Here is a 12,025-nt window from a genome sequence, read left to right as displayed (position 1 = left end):
GGACTCCAAAAAAAATTCAAAGAAGCAGTAACTATATTGGCCACATTCTATTATAATAGTGTGTATTAGTTATCTATTGCTGGATAATAAATCATCCCAAAACATAGCAACTTAAAACAACAAACATTTATTACTTCACAGTCTCTGTGGGTCAGAAATCTTGGTGCAACTTAGCAGTATATTTCTGGTTCAAGGTCTCTCATGAAGTTACAGTCAGAATGGCAGCCAAGGCTGCATTCTCATCTGAGAGCTCGAATGGGTGAGGATCCACTTCCAGGTTCACTCATGTGATTGGTAGTAGGATTCATTTCCTCGTAGGATGTTGGCCAGAAACTGCTCTCTGTTTCTTGCTAAGTGGGCCTCTCCGTAGAGTAGCTCACAACATGGCAGCTGGCTTCCTTGAGAGAAAGACAGAGAGAGAGAGAAGTCTTTCTGTAACCTAATCCTGGAAGTAACGTCCCATCACTTTTGCCATCTTCTTTGTTAGAAGTGAGTTACTAGGTCTCCAGTAATGAACCAACAGAAAAAGAACTCAAGAATACAATACCATTCACAATCACAACAAAAAGAATAAAATACCTGGGGGTAAATTTAACTAAGGAAGTGAAGGACCTATAGAATGAAAATTACAAGGCCTTTCTGAAAGAATTGGATGACGACATAAGGAGATGGAAAGACATTCCATGTATGTGGATTGGAAGAATAAACATAGTTAAAATGTCCGTTCTACCTAAAGCAATCTACAGATTCAATGCCATCCCAATCAGAATCCCAATGACATTCTTTAAAGAATTAGAACAAAGAATCCTAAAATTCATATGGGGCAACAAAAGACCCCGAATTTCTAAAGCAATCCTGAGAAAAAAGAACAAAACGGGAGGCATCACAATCCCTGACTTCAAAACATAGTACAAAGCTACAGTAATCAAAACAGCATGGTACTGGTACAAAAACAGGTGCACAGATCAATGGAACAGAATTGAAAGCCCAGAAATAAAACCACACATCTATGGACAGCTTATCTTTGACAAAGGAGCTGAAAGCATACAATGGAGAAAAGAAAAAGTCTTTTCAACAAATGTGCTGGGAAAACTGGAAAGCCACATGTAAAAGAATGAAAATTGACCATTCTTTTTCACCATTCACCAAAATAAACTCAAAATGGATCAAAGACCTAAAGGTGAGACCTGAAACCATAAGCCTTCTGGAAGAAAACGTAGGCAGTACACTCTTGGACATCAGTATTAAAAGGACCTTTTCGGACACCATGCCTTCTCAGAGAAGGGAAACAATAGAAAGAATAAACAAATGGGACTTCATCGATTAAAGAGCTTCTTCAGGGCAAATGAAAACAGGATTGAAACACAAAAACAACTCACTAACTGGGAAAAAATATTTGCAAGTCATATATCTGACAAAGGCTTAATATCCATCATATGTAAAGAACTCTCGCAACTCAACAACAAAACATCAAACAACCCAATCAAAAAATGGGCTGGAGACATGAACAGACATTTCTCCAAAGAAGATATACTGATGGCCAATAGGCACATGAAAAGATGCTCATCATCGCTGATCATCAGGGAAATGCAAATCAAAACTACACTAAGATATCACCTTACACCCGTTAGAATGACAAAAATATCTAAAACTAATAGCAACAAATGTTGGAGAGGTTGCGGAGAAAAAGGAACCCTTATACACTGCTGGTGGGAATGCAAACTGGTGCAGCCACTATGGAAAACAGTAGGGAGATTCCTCAAAAAATTAAAAATAAAACTACCATACGATCCAGCCATCCCACTACTGGGTATTTATCCAAAGAGCTTGAAGTCAGCAATCCCAAAAGTCCTGTGCACCCCAATGTTTATTGCAGCACTGTTTACAATAGCCAAGACGTGGAAGCAACCTAAGTGTCCAGCAACAGAAGAATGGATAAAGAAGATGTGGTACATATATACAATGGAATACTACTCAGCTGCAAAACAGAACAAAATCATTCCATTTGCAATAACATGGATGGACCTTGAGAGAATTATGTTAAGTGAAATAAGCCAGCGAGAGAAAGATAATCTGTGTATGACTCCACTCATATGAGGAATTTAAAATTATGGACTAAGAACAGTTTAGTGGATACCAGGGGAAAGGTGGGGTGGGGGGTTGACACAAAGGGTGAAGTGGTGCACCTACAACATGACTGACAAACATTAATGTACAATTGAAATTTCACAAGATTGTAACCTATCAATAACTCAATATAAAAAAAAAAAAAAAAAAAAGAAGTGAGTTACTAGGTCTAGTCCAAACTCAGGAGGAGACAATTGCACGAAGATATAAATATCAGGAGGTGGGGATTTTTGGGGATTTTATCAGAGGCTGCTTACCACACAGTGTGGTTAGAAATAAAACCTGGGGGCCGGCTCCATGGCTGAGTGGTTAGGTTCGCACGTTCCGCTGTGGCGGCCCAGGGTTCGGATCCTGGGCGCAGACATGGCACCACTCGTCAGGCCACGTTGAGGCGGCGTCCCACATCCCACAACTAGAAGGACATGCAACTAAGATATACAACTGTGTACGGGGGGGTTTGGGGAGATAAAGCAGAAAAAAAAAAAGATAAAAAGAAAGAAAACCTGATCAAACCACTGAAAATTAACTCTCTTCAGTTACTTTTAAGAAAAAACATTAAAACTGCCATAACAGAATTAGGTAATCTTAAAATAATAACCAATTTATAGTATGTCACTATAGCTATTCTCAATAGCAAATCCCCTTATACATTCAGTGCATATTTGTTATTATATGACAGACACTTCTAAGTGCTGGAGATACAAAAAGGAATTGAGATAAAAACTGCATGGATAGACTTTACATTCTAATGAATGAGAGCATACACTTATAATAGTGATGATTATGTACCAGGCTCAATTTTGAGCATTTTGTAGTATATGTTAGCTTATTAAATACTAAAGTACGTACTTTTTCGCATCTCCATTTTATATACCTGAGGCATACAGAGGTTAAGTGACTTGACCAAGGTCACATAGCTACTAAGTGGTAAGGTGGGGATTTGAACCTAGCCTGCCCAGCTCCAGAACCTACCCACTTAACACTGTGTTAGTCTGTCTCATTAGGAAAAGGGAGAAGTGTATTTGAGACCTGCTTTGTTGATAATGTGGATGAAGTAGATAACTCTCTGGAAAGGTCTTCTCTGATGACTCTAGCTAAAGTAGCCCTCCGCTTCCATCCACTAGGCGCTCTGACCTGTTTTATTTTCTTCAGAGCATTTATCACTTTTAGAAATATCTCATTTCATGTTTATCTATGTGTGGATTTATCTATCCATCTATCTATCCATGTATGTTTATGGTCTAGGTCTCCCCCAAACTAAAATACAAGCTCCATGAGGGTAGGGAGCTTAGTAGTGTACTTCATGAATATGTGCCTGATGCCTAGAGCAGTTCTTGGAATGTATTAGGCACTCAATAATAAATATCTATGATGAACGAATCATGGATGAGTGGACAAATGGATAAATTCATTCATGTGTATACATACGTTTTATATATGTATATATAATATATGTTATATATACACACACATATATTTGGCTGTACAGGAAAACATCTGGAAATGTTTAACCACCAATAGGTTCACAGCAGCTGTCTCTGGGAGGTGGTATTATAAGAAATATCTATATATAGATATATAGATATTTTGTATCAGAAGATCAGATTCTTCCCACGCCCAAATATGGGTGAGCAATGCTGATACTTTGAACATCACAAACTGGAAAGTCCAAATGTGACTGGGCTTTCGTTATTTTCAGGTGCTCAGAATTTGAGTCGAAACTTGAGGGCTACAACAAGGAACTGGAAGGTTTTAGGAAACGTGAAGTGATGACTCCAGAAGAAATGAAGAACAATGTTGAAAAGCTTAACGAGCTTTCAAAGAACCTAGATCAAGCACTAGTGGAATTTGAGGTTTGGGGTCTGGGGTCTTGGGATGGGGACGGATGACTCTATATTGCTGTGTTGGTTCTGGTCCTTGGTTTTGTATTTTCCTGACATCCCCAGTCAGGGGGATAATATTGATTGATTGATTGACCAGTTCTTTCACTGGTACTTTCCACTACCTTATTCCATACCACTGCATTATATCAGCTTTTCTGTTAGTCATTGAGCGCACAAAGAAGAAATTATAATAGAATAAGAATTGCTCACATGTATTGAGCATTTATTATGTGCTCAACAACGTGCAAAGGGTTTCATATGTGATATATCACTTAATGCCCATAAGAAATCTTTGGGGTAGGTACTGTTATTATCCCCATTTATCCCTATTTAAAATGAGAGAACTAAGCCTTGGAGAAGTTAAGTAACTTGCCCTGAAGGTCAACTGGTAAGTTCTTTAACCATTCAAGTTCTTACCTTTGAGGCAAGTCAGCACAAGAAGGCAACATCACGTAAACGGCTAAAGTATATATGAAAATTGTGAAAATGAGGCTATGGATATGGTACAGTGGGAGCAAAGATGATGGAGAAGTAGCAAATTATCCTAGGGTTTCACCCACAGCTAGATCTCGGCTGCCATGGCCCTCAGAGGTAGCAGAGGGACCTTCTTGCTTGAGTCCATGCTTTATTTGCCACTCCTGCTCTCCAGATGAACAAGCATCTTCCTCAACTTGGTTTTCAGAGCACTGAGAAGTTTGTCTTGGTGACTTATTAGATTCAGGAGAGCCACCCACCCAATAAACATCATCCCTTTTTGTCTTGCAGTTGATCAATAAGGAGGAGGATCTGTTGGAAAAGGAGAAGAGTACCTTCCCTCTTCTGCAAACCCTGATGACCAACAAAGTGCCTTATGAGCAGCTGTGGGTGACGACCTATGAGTTCAGCATCAAGTCGGAGGAGTGGATGAACGGTATGCTGTGGTCTTCCTCTGCTGGAGCAGGAGGGGGATGAGGTAGCAGATCCACCCCAGCCAGTTCTGAAACCAGCTTTGGATTTCAGATTCTGACTGACCTTTTCATCAGATTCTGATACTCTGGATTAAGGCAACCACAATCAAAGTTTTCTGACGTGATAAGGATGGAAAGTGGGGATCACAGAGCCAGACCTATTGCCAGGGTAAAATAGAAGTGGCAGCCACCCAGAGCCATGGATTGGGTGAGAGAGGCAGACGGTGGGAGAATAAGATGGCTGTCCCACTATTGCGCTGCTTCAAAAAAGGTCAGGGTGCCATAGATATCTGTAAACTACTCCTCTCTAGATACTGGAGGCTAGAGAGAGATTGAGGAGGCAGAGTCAACAGGACTTAATGATTGATCTGGTATGGGGCAGGGGGCAGGGAGGGAGAGGGAAGAACCTGGGGTGACTTGCAGATTGTTGGCTCAGGCAGTTCGGTGGATTTTGCCATCACTGAACAAGAGAAGTGACAAATGTGTTGGGGAAAAAAACCATCAACATGAATACACTGAGTTTGAGGGGTCTGCAGACATCCAAATGGGAATATTAATTAACAGTTGTGTGTGTGTCAATCTGGAGTTAAGTGCTAGGTTTGAGGGGTGGGATTTATGTTGGGGAATAACTGATGTGGAGATTACAGTTAAAAGCCACAAATGGGGGCCAGCCCGGTGGTGCAGCAGTTAAATTTGCACGTTCCCTTTTGGTGGACCGGAATTCGTCAGTTCAGATCCCAGGTGCGGACCTATGCACCACTTGTCAGGCTGTGCTGTGGCAGGCGTCCACATATGAAGTAGAGGAGGATGGGTACAGATTTTAGCTCAGGGCCAATCTTCCTCAACAAAAAGAGGCTCAGGGCTAATCTTCCCCCCAAAAAAGCCAAGAATAACATCACTGGGGAGAGTGTGTAAGAGCAGAAGACAAAATTGGAGCCCCGTAGGGTTGAGCCTTTAGCTTGTTTCTGGTGCTTCAGGATTATAAACGCGATGGTGATGAACATCTTTGTTGCGAGTTTTCTGGGATACAATCATGATCATTTTCTTAGGATAAATTCCTAAAAATGAAGTGGCTAGATCAAAGGGTATCTAAGGAAGATTATTAGGATTTTAAAAACTGCTTTTGGTATTGTTAGTGTCTTCCAGAAAAGTTATGTTTTAATTTATTATTCTTATAGCAGTATTTATGAGTGCCCATTCTTCATGCCCTCCACAAACCCAGGAAGTAATAACTTTGAAAACCTTTTTGCTAATTCGATGTTTAAAACGGTATTTTCTTTTTCACTTTTAGAAAGTATTCATTTCTTTAATTGAAGTTGAATGTTTATTGGGTAGTTGCATTCCTTGTTTTATAAAAGCCTATTCTTGTGCTTTCTCATTTCTTTTCTATTGGAATGCTATTAAACTCCCTTATTTAAATGATTTTCAGTTTTGAGTAATATTTTCATTGATACTCTTAATTTTTCCAAGTTCTCAATCATATATATACAATTAGAATATTTTACCTTATTTATTTATCATTTCATATCCCTTTTTTATTCACTTTGCTGTGTTGACTAGCACTTCCAAAATAAACAGTGGTAATAATGGGCACGTTTGTCTTATTCCTGATTTTAATGAGAATTCCTCCAAAGTGTCATCTTTAAACATGATGCTTTTTGTTGGTTTGAGATACAAAATTTTTATGGTGTAAAGGAAGTATTTATAATTTACCAAGCCTTTTTATTAGAGATACTGTGTTTTAAAATTTTTTACATTTTATTTTTTAAATGCATATGCAGTAAAATTGACATATTTAGCATACAGTTCTATGAATTCTAACACATATATAGATTCACTACAATTCAAAAAACAGAAGAGTTTCGTCACCTCAATAAACTTCCTTGTAACACCCGTTTGTAGTCACACTCTCCCCACAGCCATAAGACCTGGCAACTGTTGATCTCTTCATTGTTACTATAGTTTTGTCTTTTTGAGATTGTCAGATACATGGGATGATACAGTGTGTAACCTTTTGAGACTACTTCTTTCACTCAACCTATTGCCTTTGAGATTCATCCAAGTTGCTGGATGTATCCATATGTCCTTCCCACTTATTACAAAGTAGTTCCATTGTATGGATATACTAGTTTGTTTAATCATTCATCCGTTGATGAATATTTGGGCTGTTTCCAATTTCAGACTATTATGGATAGAGCTGCTATAAAGATTCAGGTACAAGTTTTGGTATAAACATAAGTTTTCATTCCTCTAGGTTAATGCCCAGGAGCATATTGCTGGGCTATATTTAAGGTGTATGTCTAACTTTATAAGAAAATGCCCAACTCATGTTTTCCACAGTGACTGGACATTTTGCATCCACCAGCAATGTATGATAGTTCTAGTTCCACATTCTCATCAGGACTTGGTATTGTCAATAGTTTTTTATTTTAACCATTCTCATAAGTGATTGTGGTGTCTCCTCATGGTTTTTGTTGTTGTTGTTGTTTTTGAGGAAGATTAGCACTGAGCTAACATCTGCTGCCAATCCTCCTCTTTTTGCTGAGGAAGAGTGGCCCTGAGCTAACATCCGTGCCCATCTTCCTCTACTTTATATGTGGGATGCCTGCCACAGCATGGCATGCCAAGCGGTGCCATGTCCGCACCCGCGATCCGAACCGGTGAACCCCAGGCCACCAAAGCAGAACGTGTGAATGTAACTGCTGGGCCAATGGGTTGGCCCCCTCCTCGTGGTTTTAATTTGCATTTCCCTAATGCCTACTGATGTTGAACATCTTTTTATGTGCTTATTTGCCATTTGTATGTCCTCTTGGGTGAAGTGTTAGTTCAACACCTTTACCGTGTGTTTAACTGGGTGGTTTGTTTTCTTACTATTGAGTTTCAAGAGGTCTTTATGTACTTTGGATGCAAGTCCTTTGTCAGATATGTGATTTGCCAATATTTTCTCCCATTCTGCAGCTTGTCTTTTTATTCTGTGAATGATATCTTTCACAGAGAAAAAAAATTTAATTTTGATGAAGTCCAATTTATCAATTTTTCTTGTATGGATTGTGCTTTTGGTGTCATGTCTAAGACTCCTTAGCCTAAACCTGTCATGAAGATATTCTATATTTTCTTCTAGAAGTTTTGTAGTTTTAGGTTTTGCATTTATATCTATGGTCCGAATTTGAATTAATTTTTACATAAGGTTTGATACTTAAGTTGAAGTTCATTCCTTTGCATATGGATATCCACTTGTTCCAGCAGTTGGAACAGTTGTTGCAAGGTCGCTTTTTTTCTCCATTGACTTGCCTTTGTACCTTTTTGAAAAATCAATTGGCCATATTTGTGTGGATCAATTTCTTGACTCTTTATTAAATTCCATTGATTTATGTGTATAGCCCTTCACCAAAACCAAACTGTCTTGAAAACTGTAGCTTTATAGGGAGACTTAAGATCAGATAGTATAATTCCTCCAACTTCGATCTTCTTTTTCAAGTTTTATTTTGATTCTTACAGCACCTTTGTCTTTATATCTTTTATGTAAATTTGAGAATCAGCTTAGTGATATATGTAAGAAACCTGCTACAATTTTAATCGGAAATGTGTTGTCTGTAGATCAATTTGGAAAGAATTGACATCTTTACCATACTGAGTCTTCCATTCCATGGGCACTGTGTCTCCAGTTGTTTAGGTCTTCCTTGATTTCTTTTTTTCAGTGTTTTGTAGGTTTCAGCATACAGATTCTGTGTGTGTTTTGTTAAGTTTATACATAAGTATTTCTTTTTTTAGTGCTATGGTATGTTTTAAAATTTCAATTCTTAATTGATCATTGCTAGTATTTAGAAAAACAATTGGTGTGGGGTTTTGGTGGGGTTTTTTTGGTCCAGCTCTGCATCTTTGGGCAGCCTTGCTTAGGACCTTGCTCAGATCAGCTTGATCTCAGGACTGTGAGGGTTTCCTCCTGTCTCACTAGGTTTTCAGCTTCACATATGGCTTAGTCTCAGGCAGCAGCTATAGCAGTTCTCTCATCAGTGGAGTGCATGGAGACACTGGTCCAGCTCTGATTTCCAGCAGTGAGCCTGGCTCAGGGCACCCACCATGTGTGTGGAACACCTCTAGTCCCCATGAATCCCCAAGAGCTGGAATCAATTGGATCCAAGAAGATCATTATCTTATGTTAGAGCCCATCTTTTAAGTATCTTCTTTATATATTTTATTTATTACTTCTCTGTGTTTGGAGCAGTGGGGAGGGGGGAAAGTGTGGTCCCATTCTTCTTTTTTCAAGAACCAGTCTACCCTGATGAGAGCTTTCTTCTATTCCCTTTTTTTTAATAGACTTTTTTTTTTTAAAAAAAGCAGTTTTAGGTTCACAGCAAAGCTGAGCAGAAAGTACAGAGAGTTCCCATATATCCACTGCTCCCCTCCCCAGCCTTCTCTACTATCAATATTCAAGACCCAAGTGGTATATTTATTACAATTGATGAACCTACATTGACATATCATTATCACCCAAAATCCACAGTTTACATTAGGGTTTACTATTAGTGTTGTACATGCTGAGTTTTGGCAAATGTCTAATGACAAGTATCCGTCATTATAGTATCACACAGAATAATTTCACTACCCTTAAAATTCCACCCATTCATCCCTTCCCCTCTAACCCCTAACAACCATAATTTTTTTACTTTCTGTCTCCATAATTTTGCCTTTTCTAGAATGTCTTATAGTTGGATTTGTACAGTATATAGCCTCTTCAGACTGGCTTCTTTCACTTAGTAATATAAATTTAAGATTCCTCTGTGTCTTTGCATGGCCTGATAGCTCGTTTCTTTTTACTGCTGAATAATATTTCATTATCTGAATGTACTACAGTGTATTCAGTGTCTTTTTTCATTCACCTACTAAAGGACATCTTCTTTGCTTTCAGTTTTTGGCAAATATGAGTAAAGCTGCTATAAACATTTGTGTGCTGATTTTGTGTAGACATAGTTTTCAGTTCACTTGGGTAAATACCAAAGAGTACAGTTGCTGGATTATGTGGTAAGAGTATGTTTAGTTTTGTAAGAAACTGCCAACTGTCTTCCAAAGTGGCTGCACAACTTTGCATTCCCCTCAGCAGTGAGTGAGAGTTCCCTTTGCTCCACATCCTCATCCGCATTTGCTGTTGTCAGCATTTTGGGTTTTGGCCATTCTAGTAGTTGTGTAGTGGTATCTCATTGTTTTAATTTGTAGTTCCCTAATAACATATGATGTCAGACGTCTTTTCCTATGCTTATTTGCCACCTGTATAGCTTCTTTGATAAGGTTTCTGTTCAAGCCTTTTGCTCAGTTTTTAGTTGGGTTGTTTGTTTTCTTATTATTGAGTTTCAAGAGTTCTTTGTATATTTTGGACAACAGTCCTTTATCAGATATGTCTTTTGCAATTTTTCTCCTAGTCTTTGGCTTGTTTTCTCATTCTTTTCAGAGTCTTTCACAGAACAGAAGTTTTTAATTTTGATGAAGTCTAGCTTGTCATTTCTTTCATAGATCGTGCCTTTAGTGTTGTATCTAAAATGTTATCACCAAACCCAAGATCATCTAGATTTTTCTCTTATGTTATCTCCTAGAGGTTCTGTAGTTTTGCATTTTACTTTTAAGTCTATGATCCATTTTGAGTTAATTTTTGTGACGAGTGTAAAGTCTGCATCTAGATTCTTCTTTGTTTTGTTTTTTTTGCGTTGGATATCCAGTTCTAAAACCACCTGTTGAAAAATTACAATTTCTTCATTGTGTTACCTTGCTCCTTTGTGAAACGTCAGTTGACTATATTTGAGTCTGTTTCTGGGCTCTCTGTTGTGTTCCATTGACCTGTTTGTCTATTCTTTCACCAGTAGCATACTTGATTATTGTAGCTTTTGTGGTAAGTCTTGAAGTTGGATCATGTTAGTCTCTCAACTTTATTTTTCTCCTTCAATATTATATGGGCTATTCTGAGTCTTTCATGTTTCCATATAAACTTTAGAATTGGTTTGTCAATATCCAAAAAAAAAAACTTGCTGGGATTTTGATTGGAATTGTGTTGAATCTATAGATCAAATTGGGAAGAACTCACGTCTTGACAATACTGAATCTTCCTATCCATAAACTAGGAGTATCTGTTCATTTATTTTTTTCTTCTTTGATTTCTTTCATCAGAGTTTTGTAAAACTTTTTCTTATATATGTGTTGTACTTATTTTGTTAGATTTATACCTAAGTATTTCAATTTTGGGGGTGCTAATGTATATAAATGTGTTTTTAATTTCAAATTCCACTTGTTCGTTAATGGTATACAGGAAAACAATTGACTTCTGTATATTAACCCTGTATCCTGCAACCTTGCTATAATTATGAATTCATTCCAGGAGTTTTTTGTTTATTCTTTCATATTTTCTACATAGATGATCATTTCATCTGCAAACAAAGTTTTATGTCTTCTTTCCCAATCTCTGTATACTCTTTATTTCCTATTCTTGTCATATTGCGTTAGCTAGGACTTCCACAGAACGATGTCAAAAAGGAGTGGCAAGAGGGGGCATTCTTACTTTGTTCCTGATCTTAGCAAGAAAGATTCTAGTTTCTTGTCATTAAGTATGATGTTAGCTGTATGTTTTTGTAGATGTTCTTTATCAAATTGAGGAAGTTCTTCTCTATTCCTCCTTTGCTGAAGAGTTTTTTTAATCATAAATGGATGTTGGATTTTTAAATGCTTTTTCTGAATCTATTGATATGATCATGTGATTTTTCTTTTTTTATTTATTTTTTATTGTGGTAACATTGGTTTATAACATTATATAAATTTCAGGTGTACATCATTATATTTCAATTTCTGTGTAGATTATATCATGTTCATGATTTTTCCTTATTAGCTTGTTGATATGATGGATTACATTAATTGATTTTCAAATGTTGAAACAGCTTTACATACCTGGTATAAATCCCAATTGATTGTGGTGTATAATTCTTTTTATGTATTATTGGATTCAATTTGCTAATATTTTGTTGAGTATTTTTGCATTTATGTTCATAAGAGATATTGGTCTTTAATTTTCTTTGCTTGTGATGTCTT

General features: G+C 37.5%; 1 protein-coding gene across 4 annotated transcripts in view; it reads left to right on the top strand.

The window, feature by feature from the left end:
• Positions 1-12,025, top strand: part of DNAH3 (dynein axonemal heavy chain 3) — a 167,337-nt gene that overhangs the window by 40,074 nt on the left and 115,238 nt on the right. For all 4 annotated transcript variants that reach the window (XM_070232126.1, XM_070232124.1, XM_070232125.1 and 1 more), the window contains 2 exons: positions 3,827-3,980; positions 4,776-4,920. In XM_070232126.1, coding sequence (XP_070088227.1) covers positions 3,827-3,980; positions 4,776-4,920 — 299 coding nt within the window. The remainder of the gene's footprint in view (positions 1-3,826; positions 3,981-4,775; positions 4,921-12,025) is intronic.

This window comes from Equus caballus, chromosome 13 (assembly GCF_041296265.1).
Source record: "Equus caballus isolate H_3958 breed thoroughbred chromosome 13, TB-T2T, whole genome shotgun sequence".
NCBI classification, from domain to species: Eukaryota; Metazoa; Chordata; class Mammalia; order Perissodactyla; family Equidae; genus Equus; species Equus caballus.
The sequence above is the reverse complement of the archived record's forward strand: the minus strand, read 5'-3'. Positions and strand labels throughout refer to the sequence as shown.